The sequence below is a fragment of the Malaclemys terrapin genome, chromosome 4, assembly GCF_027887155.1.
Source record: "Malaclemys terrapin pileata isolate rMalTer1 chromosome 4, rMalTer1.hap1, whole genome shotgun sequence".
Taxonomy (NCBI): Eukaryota; Metazoa; Chordata; order Testudines; family Emydidae; genus Malaclemys; species Malaclemys terrapin.
Genome location: NC_071508.1, coordinates 71240039 through 71264265, shown reverse-complemented (window position 1 = coordinate 71264265; position 24227 = coordinate 71240039). Strand labels below are relative to the sequence as shown.

The following is a 24227-nucleotide window of genomic DNA, read 5'->3' as shown; positions in this document are numbered from 1 at the left end:
TCCCACCCCCTGTCCCGATATTTCACATTTACTGTCTGGTCACTCTATAGTACTGCTTTAGTAAGTCCAGTAGTTAATCATAATGATTATTCTTTATCACCATTCTAAGCTTCGTCATTGACAATAAATCTAACATGAATCCTTGTCTCATTACTGGGTATATTTACTCCCAACAAGATTGTTTGTTTTGGTTTTGACTAGATAAAGTTGAGTAATCTATAGGGGGAGGAGACAGCAGTAATGCTATAAAAAGCATTAACGACTGAAATTCTATATCCTGGAAAACTACAGATAGGGTGTGTAATTCCTCGCTCAAGAAGACACAACCACACTAGCTCTGATTGAGTTAATGCCTTAAAAATAGAGTGCAGGCACGAACAGCGGGAAGAGCTAGCTGCCCTGACTACATACCCATTGGAGATGGTAGGCACACACTTGGGGCAGCTAGTGCTTCTGGGTGCTTGTGCCGCTGTAGCTACACTCAATTTTTAGTGCACTAGCTTGATCAGAGCTAGCATGGGTGTTTCTCCTTTATCTAGGAATTACACTCCCAGTCCCAAATGTAGACACCCTCAGATTTGAGTTGGCTTCCACTGGTTGTAAAGTCTTATGAGGAAAAAAATAAATGTTTCCCTTACTGTCTAGCTGATTTATTTTCCACTGAAATAGCACCAATCCTTATTTATTTGCTTCGCTCTTGTCAGCTGCAGAGGAAGGAATCCCAGCGTGTTCTGAATTATATCAGCAGTATTGTAGAAAATAAATAGGTTTGTGACATCTACAAGTAGGAAGGATGGGGCACTGGATTGGGACTTAAGAGACCATGGTTCAGTTCCTGACTCAGACGATGACTTCTTGTGTGACCTTAGGCAAGTCACTTAGGCCTAGATTCTCAGGCCTAGATTAGGTGCTGAAATACCTTTGAGAATCTGAGCCCTAGTATCTCTCTTCTTAAGTTTCCCATCTGTGAAATAGGAATAGTACTTCCCTACCTCAAAAGAGTGTTGTGAGTATAAAATCCACAAATCATTGAGGCACTTGGAGGACAACCTATACATTGTTAGACAGATCAGGGGGTACAGATTGAGGATAAGCAGCAGTGTCTTTTAGGGAGTTGCAGACCATCATTTTTTGTGAAGCGTTCTGCTGCCTGCTAACATAGCCCCCCTCCTGATCCCAAAAATAATAGAGCCTTATCCTTCCTCTTCAAGGCTTGGTGACCCACAAATGGTCCCCAAAGTGGCCAGATCCAACTTAAAGGAGTCAGGTTACAGTAGCCAAAGGGGAAGCAGTACTAGAGTTGCTCTCTGCAGCAGAGAGGGAGATGCCATTTTGTGTCTCATAACTAGCAGGGTTGGTCTCCCAACTCCACAAAGAAGAGACGGAGCCCTAAGGCTCCACTGATCCTGGGAGGGCTGGCTGCCAGCTGAGCCCAGTAGGCCTTCCCTGCACTTGGAGACAGGAGTCAGCTGGGACTTGAGGCCATCTGCAATTTACCTCTATCCTTTCCAGGAATAACATGTTTTATATCCTATAGTCTGTTTGGTCCTAGATTCCCTGTAACTATAAATTGTAATGCCAAATGTGTGTTAGTTTTGCACTGGGCTGGAGGACAGGTGAAGGCACTAAGTGCAAAGAACCCAGGCCTATTGAGAGAGGAGGGAAGAATTAAGGGGCTTCACCCCTTGAGGATCAGGGCGCCCTAGGAGTGGGATAAACACTAATGAGAAAGAGGAAGACTACTGATTATTCCATGTTCTGAGATGTGCCCATAATCTGTTTTATAAGGGGTAATTTCTTCTGTTGATCTGCATGTATTCCACACTGAGTGGAAAATAAGATGGCTTTCTGTCTCACCTTCATCTGTTTGATAACAGCCACTTGATGTATCTTTGTATTTTTAATTTTCTCACCTCCCTCCCCATTTTAATTGTCAATTTATTGCATAATTATGTTTAAAAAATCCTAACCTCTTTCTTACCCCTTCCTGCTCTGTCCTTCTCACCCAACCCATCCTGCTTCTGTCCCTTCCCACCGGAGTCCTTTGGCTCCTCCCCTCTTTCTTGCTCCTGCAAAACCACTTCCCCTATTCCTCCCCCTCTGCATTCCAGTCAGGCAGCTTCCTCCTTCTCATCACTGCCTGCGTGCCAACATGGGGAGCATTAAGACTGCAGAACAGTTTTCCTGCTCCCATTTTCCATATCCGGCACTACAATAGGCCCCAAGCAATTGGCGCAATTGCAGGGAAATTCCTGCTCAGCCCCTGGACTGGAGCATGGCAGTGCACACGAAATATGGGAGACTGTAATTGCCGAGCCCTAACAAGTCTCTTCTGAGCATCTGCAAACTACAGTTGTTGGAGAACTTGGCCAAATTTGTGTGGATTTTCAGAGAGATAGCAAAAGGTGCATCGCTGACACCAGGGTGTACCCCTGCCAAACTTCAAGTCCCTTCTGCAAAGCATGGAGGCCCTGGAGCTTCCTAATTATATAGTTGAATATTTTTTTAACATGGGCAAAACAATGCATTTTCCCCATATCCTTGTTCTTGAAAATAAGTGAACCATAGTAGCTGAAACTTCCTTTAAAAAAATTAAATAGAATTTTAGAACGAGCCAGATAGCTAGCATAGGAAAGTTCATCCCAAATGGTTAAAGCTGGCGGTTATACACAGGTAGCCTTAACTATTGGCAGCACTCCCAGCTCTGCCTATAATGAATACCCTACAGGCATCTAGGCCCAGCATAAGCCTAGATAGGAAACTGCTGTCACTAATTCTGTCAATTTGATCTTGAATATTTCTGATTCAATGGTGAGACCATTTGAAGAAGACGTAGCTCTTTCCAGAAAAACAAAATATTTCTGAAGTGCTGATATCATATTCTGTTGTTCCTGATGATCATGCTAAACCATGCTATTCAACCATAATTTCCTAGTCAAAACTCTTAACCTTCATAAAATCAAAATATAAGTTTAGGGCCAAATTCTGACTCTCACAAATAATTCCATTTGAAATCTGCTTATACTACTTGTCTGTGTAGTATAAGCAGATTTAGAACTCTGAATATTAACACACTAAACCCAGAAAATTTAAGGTCTCTCTTCTATGTCAAAATATTAGAACCCAGATCTATGAGCATGGTGACTTGAACAGACGTGCAGTTTGTGGCAATGTCTTTGGGAGGGAAATAAACAGAAATGTGATACCTTCAAATTTACCCTTAAAGTGTGCTAGAAGAATAGATAATTTTATTTGACCACTGACTATTTAAGATGAATAACAAAGTAGTATGTGGAAGAGGAGATGAATTATTTTTCTCATGGTGTCTCTCTCGAACATTGCCCTTTTGTACATAATATTTTTGTTTTGTTTTGTAGTCCATGTACGATAGACAGGGTATTGCTGTGATGCCACCTACTGTACCTGGGACTCCTCAAGGTCTTTTTCTAGGTATACCTCGGGGTACAATGAGAAGACAAAAATCTATAGGTAAAATTTTTCTCATGTAAATTCTACACATTCATTTTGGCACCTTTTATTAACTTCTGTTCTTGCTTAAAACATTTTGACTCCATTTTTCCTCAACTTAATTCAGTCATTAGTTAATTCTGATCCAAAGCTGAAGAAACAAATCAGTTTGCATGAAAACTAGTACAACTTCCATGTTTTGCTTTGATCGCTTTAGGCAAGAGTTATGGGATTGTAACGGCTATGGAAAGTTGCCAGAATTTTGGAAGGCCAGAATTTTGGAAGTGCAAAGAAAAAGAATTGAGGAAGAACTATTGTGATAAATCAGCTATAGCTAAGAGTCATTCAAACGTGTGTATTGACATGAAAATACCATCATCTGCTATGCAAGGTGTGATATGCACCCTACTGGTCATAAATGTATAAAATAAGCTCACTTTTTAAATTCAAAGTGATCATTTTTCTTCACTGAGGGGGGACTTAGTTTTTGGTGCATTTTCTGTTAAAATTGATCTACTTTACTCAAGGTATTTCTGAACTAATGAGCAGCATTGTGCTTGTGTAAAGCTGTTCAGCAAAATACCCACGATATTTTCAAATGTTGTCTTATGGCATAACCACCTTTTATACAAAATGCCATCCTCTTTGAGCAAAATCAGAAATTTTTTATTACATAGAGCAGTGGTTCTGAACCTGTGGGTTGCCTGTGGCCCAATCAGCACACAGCTGTGGCCCATATGACACCCTCAGGGCCATTCAGGTAGTGTATATACAGTGTGGATGTGGCCCATATAACAGAGAGCTGCATATGCAGCCCACCATAGTAAATAGGTTGAGAACCACTAATACAGAGGGTAACATTCTCTAAAACATCTAAGGGACTTAGGAGGTTCCTAAGTGCCTAAAACACTTTTGAAAAGGGAACTTAGGCTTCTACATCACTTAATTGTATTTGAAAAATGTTATCCAAAATTAAAATGTCACTTTTTATGTAATATTGATGGTTCTATATATTCCTTTTACTAAAACAATACAGGCAAAATTCCCAGAAATGCTTTAATATTGTACTTGCTGTGTAAGCATAGCATTACTTTGTGTGTTTCTGGATTGCTATAGCCAGACACACAGTTTCTCTGTATAAGAATTCCTTCCCTTCTTGATATATTTCAGAGAAAATTCCCTTCTATGCAATTACCTCACACTCATACAGAATCTTTAATGTTGCTCTGAGTAGTTTTTGTCTTTTTTCATACTTTCAGTTTCTTTTGAAGAGAAATACATTGGCCCTGAAAGTACATAAAACAAAAGCATTTGCCTACAATCAGTAATCAGTTCAGTTTTGTTACTGTTTCACTCCTCTCTAATACTAGCATGTGGCTTTATGGAAAATCAACATTAGAAAAATTTTAATGAGCAGGAATGAACAAGCCAGCCACGTTTTATTATTTCAAATATGCTTCATGCCATGTCTACACTGCCCTCAGGAGCAAGCCTCCCTACTCAGGTCAACAAACTTGGTCTAGCAGGGCTCACCCTAGCACTCTAAAAATAGCTGTGTAAACAGTGCTTTGAAGTTGTTGCTCTGACTCTGAAGCTTAGGGAGGGTGGCAGGGTGGGCTTCAGAGCCTGAGCTCCAGCCCAACCCACAATTTCAAAATTCTGTCTACACTGCTATTTTTAGTGCAGTAGCATGAGCTCTCCTAGCCCAGATCTGTTGACCTGGGCTGGGAGGCTCACTCCTGCAGGATGTGTAGACATTCCCTGAGGGTCATATCTTTAGTGGAAATAATATAACATTGGATTTAAGTACATTGCAAATTTTTAAAGTTTTTCCTTTGTTCATTTTCTTTTTTTTAGGAATAACAGAGGAAGAACGTCAATTTTTGGCTCCTCCTATGTTGAAATTTACCAGAAGTCTATCCATGCCAGACACTTCTGAAGATATCCCCCCTCCACCACAGTCTCTACCCCCTTCACCACCACCACCTTCTCCCTCCCTTTATAACTCTCCCAAATCTCCAACATCAAGAAGCTATGGAACAATTAAACCTGCATTTAATCAGAATTCAGGTTCAAAGGTTTCTTCAGGTAGATCTGAACATATGGGAACAATAATGAGGGACAAAGGGATGTATTACAGAAGAGAATTGGACCGTTATTCTCTAGATTCTGAGGACTTGTATAGTAGGAATGTCGCATTGCAGGCAAACTTCAGAAACAAGAGGGGTCAGATGCCGGAAAACCCATATTCTGAAGTTGGGAAGATAGCAAGCAAAGCAGTTTACGTGCCAGCCAAACCAGCAAGGCGGAAGGGAATGCTAGTGAAACAGTCTAATGTCGAGGATAGTCCAGAAAAGACCTGTTCTATTCCAATTCCAACAATTATTGTGAAAGAACCATCTACCAGCAGTAGTGGGAAAAGCAGCCAAGGAAGCAGTATGGAGATTGACCCTCAGTCTTCAGAGCAGCCTGGACAGCTCAGACCTGATGATAATTTAAACGTCAGTAGTCCATTTGCAGCGGCCATTGCTGGAGCAGTGAGGGACAGGGAAAAGAGATTAGAAGCTAGGCGTAATTCTCCAGCTTTCCTTTCTACAGACTTGGGAGATGAGGATGTTGGCCTGATGCCCCCAATACCACGTATGAGGCAGTCTAAATTTACCGATGAGGACGTATTTAGTAATGAAGATAGTTTTAGGCAACTTATGTCACCATCTCCAATTCCCGCACCTAGAGAAACTGAAAATCTTTTTAATAGTAGTGAACCTAGCAATGAAAGTGATGCAAGGACATTAAACTCCTCATCCATAAAAAAAGTTACTGAAAACAATATGGTTGCAACTCAGACCGTTAATGTGTCCAGTTCGGATAATTATGTTCACCCACTCACAGGAAAGCTATTAGATCCAAACTCACCTCTAGCACTCGCGCTCTCTGCGAGAGATAGAGCCATGAAAGAACAAACGCAACAAACTCCAGGCAAAGGAGAAACCGGTAAAGCAGACCTTAATAAACCACTTTATATTGATACAAAGTTGAGATCTAATAATGAAACAACATTTCCTGTGACTGCTGCTGCTACCAGGCAAAATACACGTGGCCCACTAAGAAGGCAGGAGACTGAAAACAAATATGAAACAGATATGGGGAAAGAGAAGAAGCCTGAAGAAAAGAAAAACATGCTGATAAATATTGTGGATACTTCACAGCAGAAATCAGCTGGTTTACTAATGGTTCATACTGTGGATGCAGCAAAGTCTGATGACACCCTTGAAGATGATGAGAAGAGAGTTGAAATGGAAATGAACCCAGATAATTCTCCATCAGAGATGCCAGAAGATAGTGAAGAAGCAGAAAGTGGGTTGAATGTATCTGCTACACCTGAGCCACCTGCATCTCCCTGCAAAACTATTGTAGCAGCTAGCTCTGTTGATGACCCTGTCATTTTGCCATTTCGCATCCCTCCACCTCCTTTAGCATCTATTGATATTGATGAAGAATTTATTTTTACTGAGCCATTACCTCCTCCCTTAGAATTTGCTAACAGTTTTGATATCCCCGATGACCGTTCAGCTCCAGGTTCTGCTCTAACGGACTTACTTAAGCAAAGAAAAAATGGAACACCTACATCTGTTTCATTTAACCCCAATCAATCAACAAATTCTTTAGACAGTAAAAAACAAGTGGGTCTTTCAAACTGTTTGCCTGCCTCATTTCTGCCACCCCCTGAAAGTTTCGATCATGTCACCGACTCTGGTATTGAGGAGGTAGACAGTCGATCTAGTAGTGACCATCACTTAGAGACAACCAGCACTATCTCAACAGTGTCCAGCATCTCTACCTTATCCTCTGAAGGTGGTGAGAACTTGGATACTTGTACAGTCTATGCAGATGGGCAAACATTTCTGGTGGACAAACCCCCAGTACCTCCTAAGCCAAAAATGAAGCCCATAATCAACAAAAGCAATGCACTTTACAAAGATGCTCTAATTGAAGAAACTGTAGATAGCTTTGTTATCCCTCCACCTGCTCCACCCCCACCTCCTATCATTGCACAGCCCAGTACGGCTAAAGTTTTACAGCAAAGGACCTCCAAGCTATGGGGTGATGTAACTGAGGTAAAAAGCCCAATTCTCTCAGGCCCAAAGGCTAACGTTATTAGTGAATTGAACTCAATACTACAACAAATGAACAGAGAGAAATCCTCAAAGCCAGGGGAAGGGTTGGAGTCGCCTACTGGAACAAAAACTGCAAGTCTCAGTACAAGGTAAATGAAACTAAAAGAATTAAAACAAGAACTGTACTTCTTTCAAGATGTAGTTACTCTGTTTCTTAAACAAGAGCATGCTTTTGAGAATTTACATAAGCAGGCTCCACCATAACAATTTTGATAACATTAAAGATCAGCCTAGGGTATAAATACACTATATAATTGACAATTTTCCCCCCGCTTATTCTGCTAGTTTCCAGTATAAAATAATGTACATTTTCATTGGAAAAATGAGCCCACTTTCTGAGGCCACCACGTTGGCCAATAAGTCTACCCCTACCTACCAACTACAGTTAGCTCCATTGTAATTCCCTTTGCTAGAATGCAACCCCTTTAACACACACATTTTAGATCTCTGTGGAAGTTCCTTTCGAGGACAGTTCAGTAAACAGCAAAAGCAAGAAGCAGAAACCAGCGAGAAGTTTATAATTATTTGTTTCCATTTTAAGTTCTGTTTTTTTGGACACTAGATTGAAGGGCTTATGTACATGGAGCAGCAATGTGCACTAATGTGTTGCACATTAATTGGTTCATGGATTCCGCAGATGCACATTAAAAGTTCCCTAATGCCCTTTAATGTAGTGCTGCTCAAAACAGTACTATGTTAAAGTTCAGTAGGGAATTTTTAGTGTGAACCAGCACGGTCTACATACTTGAATTAATGTGCAACACATTAATGCTGTTTAGAAATCACACCCAGTAGTGCTCGCATTACCCCAATGTGTAGACAAGCACCAAGAAGCAGGGCCGGCTCCAGGGTTTTGGCCGCCCCAAGCAGCCAAACAAAAAAAACAAACAAACAAAAAAAGCCACGATTGCGATCTGTGGCGGCAATTCAGCGGGAGGTCCTTTGCTCCGAGCAGGAGTGAGGGACCGTCCGCTGAATTGCCGCCGAACAGCTGGACGTGCCGCCCCTCTCCGAAGTAGCCGCCCCAAGCACCTGCTTGGTAAGCTGGTGCCTGGAGCCGGCCCTGCCAAGAAGACCCGATCTGCCTTCTTAGCTGTGGCAGAATTCATATTGACTTGAAACCGAGTTTTCCCTGAGAGAGGAGAGCAGGAAAATGCCCAAAATGAATACTGTAGTAATGTATGATGCCTACTATATGGAGACTGTAGTCAAAATATTGGATATATTGTATTGTTTATTTTTTAAAAGAAAACTCCCCATAAAATATATGGCCAATTGTAAACAGAGCAAACCTAAAATTCATGGGAGAAGCTGATCTGAAGTGAGGATGGTTGCCTACAACTGGACAAGAGTTCTCTCAATTGCCACTTTGAGACACAGATTATCCATTATTTTGATGTGAATTATTTAGGTTTATGTTTAAGAACTGGTGTGGTTTCTCTTTTACAATACTGTTTATACAACAGAGTTCTTGCAGTTTACTCAACAATTATAATTGTATTGAAATTTTATTCAGTTCCATAACTGATGGTGGTGGATAAAATATCACTTTTCACTTAAGTCTTACTTCACACTCTCAGCATAGCATTATTCGATTTAGTTAGATAACTCATTTAATCAGTAATATTAAATGTAATCCTTATAGTATGACAAGACATGAACCACAAAGCAATTTCATGAAGCTTTTTGTTGAAATCACATTATGTTACCACTAAGCTGTTGATTTAAATAACAATATCTGTATGCAATATCTTTAAATCACCTGGTATATTTACAGTTTTCAGTTTTTTTATTTATATTTCAATTGCACATATTTGTTTACTGAACAATCTGTGAAAGAAAATTTCAGGGGGCTAGAAAAGTTTCTAGATCAGCACTCCTTTTGCAGCCTGGCTTTGTTTACAATTGGCCATATATTTTTTATGGAATTGGTTTCCAAAGAATATCTACACAAGTCCTATGAGGAGATCCCATACGATATTTTGTATCCTTGTACATTCAAATGTATATTGTATTACACTGAACACAAAAATTGTCATTAAAAATGAGCTGGAAGAACAAGGGTACAATAACTCTTGATCACAGGCATGTGCAGAGGCCTGCAGGTAAATGGGAAAGTGTTTATATTTTGCTAAAGTAACTATAGGTAAGCCACACATATCTGAAAAGTGGATATATTCCTCTAAATCCTAGATTTGGGTTAAAAATTGTTTATCTTTAACTCCAGTTTTCTGAATGTTACCACTGTCCTACAAGAGATTTGAATAATTGGGCTTAATTATTGAATAATAATTCAATAATAATTATTGAATAATTCTAATAATTATAAGAAAATATGATATCCTCTTTGTGGTATGGAGAGCTTTGGCATTATACAGAGTTTGAGTGGCTGCTGACCTGCAAGCCCATCTTTGTCTGCAGTGTTATTAATTGCTTGATCTGACCTGCCAGGTGGAAATCCATTTTTGTTTGGAGCGTCTGTGCAAAACTGTAATACTACCATATATTAAAGTTACTATCCAAATTATTCCCCCCCGAATTACTGTGCTGGGCAGGCAGTAGCTCCAAAAGAAGAAATACAGCATGGCTCCCACTCTTCGGATACATCAGGGAGATGTTTGGCATTCTAGAAAGAGTGGCTATTTTAATACCAAATGATCTCTCATTTAGGAAGCAGTATTAGCTCAAGCCTCAGAGGATGGTAGTTATAGTTTGTTCTTTCCCACTGGATATAAGCTGTTGAACTGGTGGCCATGAAGGAAGGTATGAAGAATCATACAGCATTCCTAGAATGAAGATATGGGTAAAAAATTCCAGGAGCGTGGAATTCCTTTCAGTTGTGCTTGACACAAACAGAGAACATAAGTTGAGTTGTCTGATGCACTTGAGAGGCCTTAATACAAAAAAGACAAATTCAATGAAATTTATACAAATTGACCAACATATTTTGGTTGCTTAAGGTAGATGGTCTTTTACCAAAGGTGTAGCAGAAACTGAACTTAGTATAATTGAGGATGTCTTTGGTAATCCTGTAAAACAGGAAGTTGCCTAATCATAGATGACAAGGTCAGACTGTATAGTCTCTTTCTGTTGCCTTCATGACTGCAGGGTTGTTGTTTTTTTTAAATGTGTGCAGTTCTTGCTTTTCTTTGTCTAAAGTCACATTAAACAGCTAGTGTACCTGGCTTTATATGCCTAATCTTATTTAATTCTTTTATATTTAGGAGTTCTTTTCCAGGTGAGTAATGCTGGAAGATCTAGATGGTATAGCAGACAGCAAAATTACGCATGTGTTTACAATGTGATATGACAGTAAAAAAAAAAATGGCCTATAAAGTGTTGGTCTGCATATAAAGATGCATCACCTCACCAACAGGGATTTTACTCTTTCTATAATTCTAGTAGAATGCCTCTTGAATATTGGGGGAGAGGAAAGGTTTTGTTTGTTTAATTCAATATCAGAAAGGGGTAGACTGGGGTGGGCAAACTTTTTGGCCCGAGGGCCATATCTGGGTATGGAAATTGTATGGCGGGCCATGAATGCTCATGAAATTGGGGGTTGGGGTATGGGAGGGGTGCGGGCTCTAGGGTGGGGCCAGAAATGAGGAGTTCAGGGTGTGGGAGGGGACTCTGGGCTGGGACCGAGGGGTTTGGAGGGCAGGAGGGGGATCAAGGCTGGGGCAGGGAGTTGGGGCGTGGGAGGGAGTTAAGGGTACAGGCTCCAGGCAGCACTTACCTCAGGCAGCTCCCAGAAGCAGCAGCATGTCTTGCCTCCAGCTCCCATGCGGAGGCACGGCCAGGCGGCTCTGCATGCTGCCCCATCTGCAGGTGCCACCCCTGCAGCTCCCATTGGCCATGGTTCCCAGCAAATGGGAGCTGTGGGGGCTATGCTTGTGGTGGGTGCAGTGTGCGGAGCCCCCTGGTTGCCACTACATGTAGGAGCCAGAGTGGGGACATACCGCTGCTTCCGGGAGCTGTGCGGACGATGGCACACGCGGAGCGGGGCAAACCCCCAACCCTGCTCCCCTAAGGCACTGGATGATTGATGTATGAGAAAAGACTTAAAAGAACGAAATAATTATTTCTTGGCTAAACAACGATTGAGGAAATGGGGGAGAGAGATGGTCTACAACTATTTAAAGTATGTAAAAACCAGTGGTGAAAGGAATTCTTTAGTGTGTTATAAGGGGGAAGTAGGAGAGTAACTGAAGCAATAAGATGAAATTGAGTCTGAATATCAGGAAAGCTTTCTGCTGCTTAATATGCACAAGACTCTGCATTTCAGGCCTGATCTGCTCCCAATGAAGTCTGAGAGCCTTGCCAATGATTGCAGTGGGATTGGACCCTTTAGGTCTTTTTTTCTGCTTAACCTCCTCTGTGCTCTGCCTAGGGGCAAGAATGGATGACAAATTCCTGGATGGGGTGGAGGGGAGGAGGAGAGGGCATGAGATGCTAATGGCAAACTTGAGAGAGCGGACAGAGTGCCTAGTTCTCCATCCTGGCATTAACTTGAAATTGGGCCTAGCATGTGTTAATGTCTAGAACTGTCCACTTTAAATTTGTAGTTCTTCTCCAGAAACTGCCTGTGTAAAAGTATCACTGCCTTACTCAGCAGATCTGTTGCACCCTGTGTGTATTAGTCAAACATGCTGACTTCAATGACAGAAATAAATTTTTTCACTGCTTTTAGTCCTGTCCCAACTACGACTGAATAAGTTCGATTGTATATTCCATTTGTGCATGATAAACAGAATTATTTGCTAAGTTCCAACATACTTTGGACTATCCTCCTGCCAAATTTTCAAGCCCTCGAGGTATTAGAATTCTTTTTAATATACAAAAGCATTGAGCAAGCTAAATATAGGGGTTGCTGCCTTTCGCTCTAGTATTAGAAAGAGAACTAAGAAATTTACCTAAGAAATGCAGAAATCATATTGAATTAAAGGAGTAGCTCAATTAGCTCTGCCAAAAGGAAACTGATAAACATTTTAGTAGGCCGGGTAGACACCCTATCCAAAGAGAAGCAGTGGTACACATACAATCATTGTTCACAAGTTAGCTTGGGTTATGTTCACAACACTCAGCACTAGATGCCTGATGAAATTAAAACATGCATTGTTCATGTGAAATGTACAAATTTACAGTGTATGTAGCATTCCTAAACATTACTAAAAATGATCTCTGCACAGCTAGCAACAGATGCTTTAACTGTAAGGCTTACTTCCAATTACATGATGCTTTGTAGCTGTGAGAACTGTAGCTCAGTCATGGTGATTGTATCATTTCATGGTGCTGATTAAAATTTTAAGGTATCATAGATGCATTAAATTATAGATAATTTGTGAGCATTAGTCAAAGAGAATAATGAAATATGACCTCTGTGTATTTTCTGGTAAATGAGGACTACAGAGATGTTTTTGTACAGTAATGAGCAGAATTTCACACTCAATTATTAAGCAAGTAGAAGGAGCCAAGACATTTCTTTCTTCATACCTTGCTATAGTAATTCTTGTGTGTAGTTGTGATGGCCCTGGGACACTGAACGTATGTTAATATTTAGAATCATTTGGCTAGAAAGTCTACTTGTGTCTCAACTAAATTACCGAATTTGTGAGCAGGACAGGAGGAAAGAGAGGAGGAGAAATCCAAAGGATGCACTTGCTTAGATTATACTGCTAAAAGAAGAAATGATAACTAACTAGAGAGGGGATTTGATCTGTGTTTGAATCTGGCCTGCAGCCATCTAGTTCAGGCAGTTTTGGAGACCAGTCCTAATTGCAAAATGTTATATAGTGTGTCTAATATATCTTCCTTCATTACCTAAGTTCTTATACCCCAAGTCTGGATATCTGATTCTCACTGCCTCCCTTTTCATCCTTCCCCTCTCCCCCAAAAAAGGTTAGGCTTGGTCATTCATGCGGGTTCTATTTGAGCCCAATTTTAAAAAAAGAGGTTTTAATAGTAGCTGGATATATTCAGTACCAGGAATTTTGATTTAGGTTCATCTATTAAAAAAAAAATACTTAGCGGTTATTTGGAAAATAAATCTTCGTTGTAGCACTGAAGGAGTTATATTTTTCCCATAATGCTGGGAGCTAATGTTAGCAGTTCTATAAATTCATTTTAAAACCTACAAGCTTTTATATGGATCTGATAAAGCAAAATAGGAGAATAAATCAGGGGTTTTTAACCACTTTAACAGATTACTGTGTACTCTATGAACCAAGTAGTTGCTTAGCAACATAATGATCAGTGCAACCTGGAGGATCCAGTGAATAATGTCACTGTGATTAACACCAAATAAACCAAGCGGCTCTGAAGGGGAAGAAAAAAGCAGCAGAATAGCCCAAGGTGAAAATGGCATCATTCACCATGAGTTTCCTTAATTGCTCCAGTCTGATTCAACATGCTAATAAGGAATAAATAGTAATGACAGTTATTGTAGTTTACTATCACCACTGTTACCAAATCACACTGCTTTAGACAGAAATGGTTATAATTTATTCAGGATGTAATTCTTACATGGTTCTGTTTCATGAAATGTTTCGATGTTTATGATGTTAGCAGTGGGCCTGATTCTGTGTGGTGGTGCTAAGCACCTTCAACTCGCATTGAAAACAATGGGAGTCAAACATGCTGAGGCAGCTTGCAGGATTGAGCCCTGAAGGGAGAAAAAAACAGTAGTGTGTTGGTATGATTTTTTTTTAATGAACTTGCTATTATAAATGTTTCCTTACCAGTCTCAATTTTTTATAATATTTACCTGGAGAAGTGACATAATTTTATCGCAACCAGGTAAGGCAGAGTGAAATTCAGTAGTGAGTTATGCATAGTAAATATCAGGGCATTTGGTTATAGGGTGACTGCAGCTTTAACTCAACACCATCATCTGTTGGTGACTATTTTAAACAATCAAACGACCAGTGAATTTTTTCAGTTGCTATTGTGTCCCTTAGTTTCAGTTCATCTCATTAATTGTTTGTCAGCCAGTCTCACAGGATCTCTTGCTTTGTACGTTATTTTGCAGTGTTTTAGTCATTCCATTTTGTCATTTTTATTTGCTCCCATGACTGCTGTTAACAGAAGAGGGTCATGCTGAAGTGCCATGAAGTAAGTGATGACAAAAAGCATAGAGTATTCTATGTTGTGCCTTCTCTTTCCTTTAATTTTCACTCATTGGTATCACATTTTTAGTGTTAACTTTGTTCCTAACTGCAGTTGGGATTAGTTTATCCTAATCCAGAAATGGTAGCCATTCTAAAACCACTGATTTACAGAACTAGATCTGATTTCAAACTGAGATTAAAGCCACCTTTTGCATGGAGAAAGATTTTAGCAACGATTCTTAAATGGGTTCTTAAATCCATATTTAGGTGCCTAAATAAGTGGCCTGATTTTCAAATATGTGGCGTGCTCAGAGCTTTGCAGGTGTTTGTGGGATTTTTACATGTTATTTACGTACTATTATTCTATTAGATAAAGCTCTCTTTTCCCCCCTCACTAGTGGGTGACTTCTTTGTTTGCAAAATGAGTTAACCACCAATGTTGCTGCAACATTTTAATTCACAAAATTTGTCAGATCATATACAGTTTCTCCAAAAGTAATCCTTCACCTCTGGGGAGAGCACAGGACAGTCCAACAGCAAAACTCACTCACTACGTTGATCCCAGATAATGATTCAACAAGCTTTTTCACACGCAGACACATTGCCTTATAGTATCCTCTTGCTCTGCTTTACCATTTTCACATTAGTCTGCTTCGTTATTGGACCAACTGATTAAAACCCAGTGATAAATGAGTTATTTGGCCACAGATCAGTTTTGTTCATACTTTGACAAAATGAAGTTGCATCTGATTTTGTTTAAGGCAAAGACAAATCACAACCACATAAAAGATTAGCAATTTCTATTTTATGAGTTATGCATGAGGTACAGGCAGGCTCCCCAAACTCCACTACATCCTCTGCGCTTGTAGCTGTGATTCCTTCCCCTTCGTACTTCTAGTCTGCTCCCACTTTTCCATCTTCTGTTAGTCGTGTGAAAACTGCCCGCTCCTGATGAAGCAGTCCCTCTTCCCTCTATCTGAGGGTCCTGTGGCACCTTTAAGACTAACAGAAGAGAGTTAGTCTTAAAGGTACCACAGGACCCTCTGTTGCTTTTTACAGATTCAGACTAACACGGCTACCCCTCTGATACTTCCCTCTATCTGAATCCCTTTCCCTCGCCACAGAGAGCATTCTTCCACTGCAGAGACTTCCTGAGCTTTCTCCATTACCACTGAAACTTTTACTCCGAGAAACCCAGGAACCTCTAATGATCGCTGCTTGTTCCCACTGAAACCATATCCCCTGAACAGAGACATCCCTTCACAGACCATTTCCCAATCCTTCCCAGCTAGCACTGAACTAACTACTCAGCAAAATGTTCTGTGTCCTACCAACCCACACACTGTCCCTTATCTTCACCAGCCTCCCAGACCAGGATTCCTGATCCTGCCTCACTTCCTTCCTCCCATAAACCACTCCACAATGGGACTCAAGGGCCTCTTCTGATCTCTCTAGCTAACAGATTCTGGCAACTAGCTTTTCAGTTTCTCTATTGGACTGAACTGAAGTAAAATACAAACATTTGTGATTAAAGAAAATTTTTGTTTCCACAAGTTAGGGCTTGAATAACCTTATTTTGTACTGTATTGCTATTTATATATTATGGGCTCTTTCTTTTGCTAAGACTTGTTTTTCTAAAAGAAGGTGGAAGAGCTTTGTCATAGACAGCAGGCCTTTAGGCAAGTCACAATATAAAAATAGCTCTGATGAGAGCATAATGCATGGTTTTGTTGTGTTCCCCTCCTCCTCCCCGTTCCCGCAAGGGAGCCATCTAGAATATACTGCAGCATGCTGTCTGCCACTGAATCTGTGTTAAAATTAAAAATATAACAGTGTATTTAAATAATGAAAATATGATTCAGAATTAGCTAGTAAAATTTCTTGTTTGCAAGCCACATGGACTGCTTTTGCACTTGGGAAATACACCATTGTGACACAATACTTATATATTATGATGTAATATGAGCCAGCATAATATGCATTGTAACCAGTGCAATCACAAACAAGTGAATGTCTACACCAAAATATTATCATTTGCTATTCTTAATAGGGACAGATTTATTTAAAATAATCCTCATGTTCTTCACCTTTTCAAGTATGCAAGTAAGGGAAGGGAGAGAGTTCAGTCTGTAATTTATAAAGAAATTTGGTTTTAGGCAGGAGAACATTAGTATCACTACTATAATATGATCAAACACACACCTTTATATTGACCAACTAGAACGTATATGAATCCATTGGCTACCGTTTTGCTGACCTTCCTATCTTAACGATGAGCCACACAACAGTAGAGAACTGATATGTAGTCTTTCATAGATAACTTTTTAAAAAACAGAAATGAAAGGAAAGAAAAATGAATTTAGAGAGTCTAGAATAAAATAACAAGGAGTCTGGTGGCACCTTAAAAACTAACATTTATTTGGGCATAAGCTTTTGTGGGTAAAAACCTCACTTCTTCAGATGCATGTGGGCCTAAAGAAGTGAGGTTTTTACCCACAAAAGCTTATGCCCAAATAAATCTGTTAGCCTTTAAGGTGCCACCAGACTCCTTATTGTTTTTGTAGATACAGACTAACACGGCTACCCCCCGATACTAGCATAAAATGGTTGCCATAGAAAAGGAATAACAAAATATAGGCAGAATGGCAGTTACCCACACTTTTTTTCTTACACAAATATACGATGGTCTCCTGTTATGACACTGAGTATGCTGAAGAAGCTATATAGATTTCTGTATAGCACATGTTGTAATGCAAGGATTGGCATGGCATGCAAGGACAGTCAAAGAAGGGTCATGTGATTTAAGGCACAGGACTAGGAATGAGGAAAGGAGGAGAGGTCTGTTTCTGGCTGTGCCACAGACCTGTTATGTGACCTTAGTTGAGTCACACAACTTCTGTGTCTATTGTCCCATCTGTACAATGATGTTAACAGCTACCACCGAGGAGGCTTGCGATTGTAAAGTTAAATTCATTAATGTTAGTGCAGTGTTCTGGGTTTCTTGGAATGAAGTGCTGTAAAAGTGTAAATGTTATAATTACAGTATGTTTGAGATAGAGCTGCTAATGTCTTTCATTAATCAACTAAAATAGATTTGTCCCCTCTATCAGACAGTGGGATAGAAATAGTGTAAATATTTATGATAAGAGCATATTGTTAACTTTTGTTAAAGGCATAATGCGGTTTCCATGTAAAAGATACAGTAATAATGATTTTCTGAACAAATATATACTTGGAGTCCATTACAGCAGTAATTTATGAGCAGCGACAGTACGTTTTAAAGTGGAAGATGGAGATGGAACTCAGTGTTATATCACTGCTATGCAACAGGAAAATATCAGTGCCTAGCACAATGGGGACCCATCCTTACTTGGTCCCTTGGCACTACTGTGATGAACATGGATTATTAATCCAAACATGATTTTTTTATAATAGTATAGGAAAGTTAAATCAAAGACACACAGTAGGTGGAGGCGCAAGGAGAAGTTTTCACATGCTAGTGGATTAGGCCTTTTATATAAATCATGGCCATAGAATGCAGTCCTTCTTTTTCAAAGCAAAACTGCCATTGTCTTCAAATGGTGTCTAGCCTTATTGAGGAATTTGGAAGTGGCCACTTAGTTCTAAGTTAAAATTAGTAAAGTTATTTACTTCTCTTGGTTCATTGATTTCTTTCTTACTATATACATCTTACAATCTGCTAGTACTGTTGGCTTGGGCCCAATCCTGCAAGATACTGAGAGCCATTAGGTTCCAAGCCATTAGGTTCACAAGGAGGTACTGAAAACCTTGCAGTTTTTTACCTTTCTTGATCAAATTACAATACTGTGCAATAAGCGCTAAATTCTGAAACTATTGCTCCTACTATACTTTTGGAGTAACTAAAGGACTGACCCTGCAAGCCTTAAAAGATTTTGCCTGTTCCCTTTGAACCTGTGAAATGGTTTGTGTGAAATCAGTAGTACTGCTTGTGTGCAAACAAATTATTCAAAAAAAAAGTAGGGCTTTGCACGATCAGGCCCTGAGTAATCAGAATGTAAGTCCTGCTAAGAATTGATACGTTGTGTTACTCTGAGCTTTTCAGATAAATCTGATTTATCTGACCTTTAGCTGTCATCACAGTGAATATAATTGAAATAGTGTATACTGCTAGTACTGGTGTTTAATATTTGAACATCTATATGAACTGTTGGCTTAAAACTAATATGCCTGTAGAATACCAGTTGATGAAACAAAGTCCGATTAAATTTAACCATATTCATGGTAGCCAGATTGTATAAATTGGGAACTGCATCACTTAACACGTCTCATTTAAACCATTTTCCAGGGCACAAATAGACACCCCCGCATTGTTCACAAAAAAAAATAGGCAGACTATATTTTTATTAGACACTTGCTGTTCAAGTGACTGATCTGTCAAAACTCTGAGCACCCTCAATTCTCCTTATAGTCAAAGGGAGCTGAAGGCACCCAGCATCTTACAAAATTTGACCCAAGTAGCTAGAGCTGTGCCAAATAAATTAAAACTGAAAACCTATTTTATTTGCCACTTTAACAAAAAGGAAAATAGATTAATAGATTTTAAGGCCTGAGATGTCCACCTTGATCATCTAATTATAACTGGAAAGTTTTTCATCATGAGGAACAGGTAGTCATTTGCCATGGCGGAAAAAAAATCTGATTAGGGAAACTGAAAGTGGCAACATCGTGGGAGGAAAGAACTGACTGTTAAAATATAAATGTGGTTTGCTGTTGGTTGGTTGGTACTCTCGTCAAACTTTTGGGTTGCCTATTTGTTGACAAAAAAAAATATTGGAAGCGAATTTTCCAAAAAAACAGTGACTGGATGGCCCAAGGGATTTGTAAAGGGATATGGAGCTTTTTACCGGTAGCTAGCTAGTTCAAATCCTGCCCAGGACAGTAGTTTTCATAAAAGTAAACAAAAGTCAGAATCTCCACGAAAAGATTGGTGATGCCAATCCCCTTCCTAATGTACCCATATCCCTAGAAACTATTGGCATCTTCACTAGACAATGTCAGCAAAGGCTTTAGTGGGCACTTAAAGACTAAACTAAACGTTCTTTCCAAGAGGTGGCCTCTGCAGGGATCATTTGAAGAGATTCAGGAAGTTTTTTATATAGATGAATAGGAATCAAAATAGGCACTAAAATTAACTCATCATTTGAGTTTAAGTTCAAAGTCATATTTTTAAGTTCAAAGTCAAAGTAAATAACATACTTCAAGTAAGTTTTAAATTCATGTTTAAACTCTGCATTTTTTAGCTACACTATTTCACTGTGTGAGATTTAAATCCTGACTTAGTCAGAGAGGAGACCAAACCAAAACCAACCACTCCTAGTATTTGGGGTGTGTTCATATTCAGATCTGAACTTCATGGCCTAGTTACATATCTAGAACTCCTACCCGAAGAGTCCTTGTGTTTGTAACATTTTCTCATTTAATTTTGAATTAATTTATAGAGTCCATGGAAAGGGAAGAAAATGTAAATTTATCATGTTCTCTGGCTTTTTTTAAACTTCTCATAGGCAAGATTTTCATTTATAATGACATTATGGCTTACCATTGATCATAGAGAGTTGGGTTTGTTTTGTGGGAAAGAACTGTGGTAACTTCTTGGTGCCTGTGCCTTAACCTGACCTTGTTACAAAAAGTACATTCATGTGTGAGATCTATCCAAAAAAAAAAAAAAATTTTGTTACTCCAAAGCCACTTTTTTCTCTTGTTGGTAAGGAAAATCCTTCATTCAGTTGCTGATGTTTCTGGATGTTTTCTGTTTGTAATTTCAGGAGCACAGAAGTCATGAGTTCTGTCTCAGGTACACGAAGTACAACCATCACTTTTACAGTCCAGCCTGGAACCAGCCAGCCCATCACATTGCAGAGCAGGTCCACAGACTATGACAGTAGGACATCAGGAGTGAGACACGCTCCAAGCCCTGTGGTTTCACCGACAGAGATTAGCAAAGACATCATGCCTGCTCCTCTGACTGCTGCTGCTTCAGCTTCATCTCCTTCTCCAACTCTGTCTGATGTATTTAGCCTACCCAGCCAGCCTCCTTCTGGGGACTTATTTGGCTTGAACACAGGACGCAGCAGGTCTCCTTCTCCCTCAATATTGCAACAGCCGATCTCAAATAAGCCTTTTACAACTAAGCCTGTCCACCTGTGGACTAAACCAGATGTGGCAGATTGGTTGGAAAGTCTAAACTTAGGTGAACATAAAGAGACCTTTATGGACAATGAAATAGATGGCACCCATTTACCAAACCTTCAGAAGGAAGACTTGATAGACCTTGGAGTGACTAGAGTTGGGCACAGAATGAATATAGAAAGAGCTTTGAAACAGCTACTGGACAGATAAAAATGGCTACTCTTGCCTCTCAAACTTCTGTTATAAATAGAGATGGGCTGGTACTGAAATACGCAAAATGTCTTGGCTGTCTGTAAGTGCCAGCAAAAGAAGAAAAGGTTTAATTTAGCTGCTGGTACCCAGTAATGCAGACTGTATGTTTAGTGCCCAAGCTTAAATCCAAGTAAATGAAATTAATGAGGCTATTTTATTTCAAAGGTGGGGGTGGGGAGGTGTGGGGTGGAGATAGAGAAGAAAGATAATTGTTAACTTTGAAATATTACCTATCCATTTATGATGCCCTTCAGCTGGACCCAGAATGTGTAAGTTTTCTTTTGGTTTAAAACCACAAGCATTTCATTTTTGAGCAGAAATCACCTTATTTTATATACACCTCTCCCCTGCCATCCAGGGTAGTCCATTCTTGAAACTCTTGTCATGGAATCTCAACATTTTTTCCCTTTTTGGCTTTTTTAGATAGATCCTCACGTGCTTTACCTTTTTTTAACCAGCTTTTAATTAATAAATAGCAGATGCACTACTTCACCCCCTCTTTCACAATGTCATTTTGATCCAGTGTAGAGCTTTGTTTTGTTGGCAGTGAAGCTGATAGTGCTGTTGGAGACTCTTGTTCAAAGGTAACTGTTCTGCTTTACTTAGGTATTTCTTTATTTCTGCGTTTATATTTAGCACAATTCCAAGGTAGCAGAACAGGTTTTAAACATGCTGTACTGACCTGATAAGTAGAATGTGGAAACTATGTATAGACTGGAAGAGAATTCGCACAGAGATCCAACGAAATGAGGCTAGTTTGAACCAGACATCCCCATTTTGCAACCAGATAAACTGCTAATGAAGCCCAACATATACTATATGAGCAGATTAAAATGTGGTTGTAAAGTGTGTTGGCTATAATGTGTCCATGTGCATCTTTTAGACTTTTATAGTCAGATTTTTCAAACATGCTGAGCCCCCACAGATCCTGCTTAATTCATTGAGTTGCAAGTACTCAACTCTGAAAAACTGGGATATAAGACAGGATATTGCTTCCATGGAAGTTAGTGGGAATGTTGGCACTGACAACTGGGAGCAGGATTGGGGCCTGTTAGTAGAAATAAAAATGTTTCCGCACGTGATCACCTACAGTTTAAAAAATATTTAAAAGGTAAATGTTAATGGGGGGAGATGTGGTGTCCTAGAATGCAAGTGTTCCAAAGGGTCAGGAAAACAGAGAGGTCCAGATCTATGGACTTGCTTCATCCTTTCCTGGCTAGCCTGGGTTGGGCTATTGGTGGAGGAAGCATAGTCAATGCCTAAGCAGGAGCAGAAAGCTTCCCATCACTCTCTAGTGACTTCTTTACTGTGTTCCGAAATTATTAGTAGCAGGGTCCATAGAGTGATCCATCAAGCCCTGATCAGCATTACAGACAATTGGCCCACATTGGGGTTGATTGTTGACTGGTTCTGTGCTCTCTATGTACTCTGAGCATACACAGTTTTGGCAGATTTGACTTTTTTTTTTTTTTTTAAAGTTAACAATTTTCTCTCCGTGTCTGACCCCTTTTATAATTAACACCTCTATTAATTTCTGTAGGAGTTTTGTGGGTCTTGCTTTCTGAACATTCAACCTGTTCAAGGCAGGAACATCATGTATGGACAGCCAGACTCTCAACCTACCATACTATCAGGTTCTCCCACCTTTTGGAAGGTTCCTGATTTTTTTTTCCTTGCTATGATCCAGCCTATCTCTAATTATAATTTTTTTTATTTTATTTTATTTATTTATTTTGCTCACAATCAAGTGTCTAATTAGGTCTGCAACAGCCCTAGAACAAGTACATAAAGTTTAGCAATTTAAATACCTTTCTTTACTGCAAGTTTAAATAGTTGTACAGATAGTTTATAAGCACAATATTTTAAGAAAATAAGTGGCTGGTCTACTGGGCAGCCTTTGTGCCACTTCAGTGCTAGAATGTTAAAAAATAAAAAAATAAAAAATTAAAAAAAAAATTAAAAAAACACTTTTGTGGTTTAATACTATTTCTGTGGAATAATAAGTCTTGACCTTTTTAAATCAACCTCATTTGGATGCATCTGAACCAGCAGAGCTGTGTTACATTTTCTATTTTTCCTAGAACTTCTTCAAAGGAGGATGAATACTTCTTCAAAAGTGATTACACAATTAACAATGCATTAGCAAAGCAACTATTCAACCTCCTGCCCCCTTTATGGAACAAATCTTTTGACTTAACATCTGTTACTACACTCTTTGCAGGTCTATATTTGTATTTGAAAGTTCCAAGTAACCTTGTAATAAAAATCAAATATTGAGGCATTTTACTTTCAAGAGTACTGAGTTTTTCCATAATTATATGGCTATTGTTGTAGAGAATGACATTTTCATTCAGATATTCAATAATGGCACCTTAAGGCCATCAAATACTTTAAAAAGTGTAAAAATGGTAATTCAGCCATCATTGTCTTCCATTTGGTGATATTACAGAATTCAGTAAATAAACCACTAATGCCATGCTCCTTTTTGTTTCTTTGACTACAGTTGGTATTACCTCTATAATATGTGCCAGAAAATACATTAGATAATACGGTAGTAAAAGAAAATGTAGATGATGACTTTTAAGCTGCTTTTTAATCACAACCTTATTGTTGAATTTAGGTTTAATGAGTGCTGACATACACAAGTAAATTACAGCTGATGGTATCCCTTTCTTAAACAAGTGTTGTTTCTTGCTTATGTATCTTTTCAGGCACTTAAAGAATAGGTACAGTATAATTAGTAGAACAGAGATTAAAAACACTAAAGAGCTAATGAAATAGTTTATTTTTACATTGTGTCTTATGATCTAAAGGGTAACAGGGCCTGAAAGGACCTACTTTTACCAATAAAATACACCTCTGCCAAGATGAATTGGTCTCTAGCTCTGTTTGATGACTTTGCTACAGAAAGCAATAGTAACAGATAAAACTCCTAGTATTTTCATCACTTTTGGAAATGTTGGGGTGAGGGAATGGCCCTATTATTTCACGCTACTATGATAGTGGAGAAGAAAATGTTAGAGATCTATGAAACATGTAATGATATTCCAGG

At 39.2% G+C, this 24227-nt stretch overlaps 1 protein-coding gene across 2 annotated transcripts in view; it reads left to right on the top strand.

Annotated features, from left to right (window-relative positions):
• The window catches only part of SHANK2 (SH3 and multiple ankyrin repeat domains 2), a 638838-nt gene extending 616195 nt beyond the window's left edge, over nt 1-22643 (top strand). Inside the window, exons 23-26 of one of the 2 annotated variants that reach the window (XM_054026918.1) lie at nt 3378-3489; nt 3686-3859; nt 5326-7735; nt 20560-22643. In XM_054026918.1, coding sequence (XP_053882893.1) covers nt 3378-3489; nt 3686-3859; nt 5326-7735; nt 20560-21133 — 3270 coding nt within the window. In that variant the 3' untranslated portion in view covers nt 21134-22643. The remainder of the gene's footprint in view (nt 1-3377; nt 3490-3685; nt 3860-5325; nt 7736-20559) is intronic. The other variant, XM_054026919.1, reaches the window with a different exon arrangement.
• The last annotated feature ends 1584 nt before the right edge of the window (nt 22644-24227 follow it).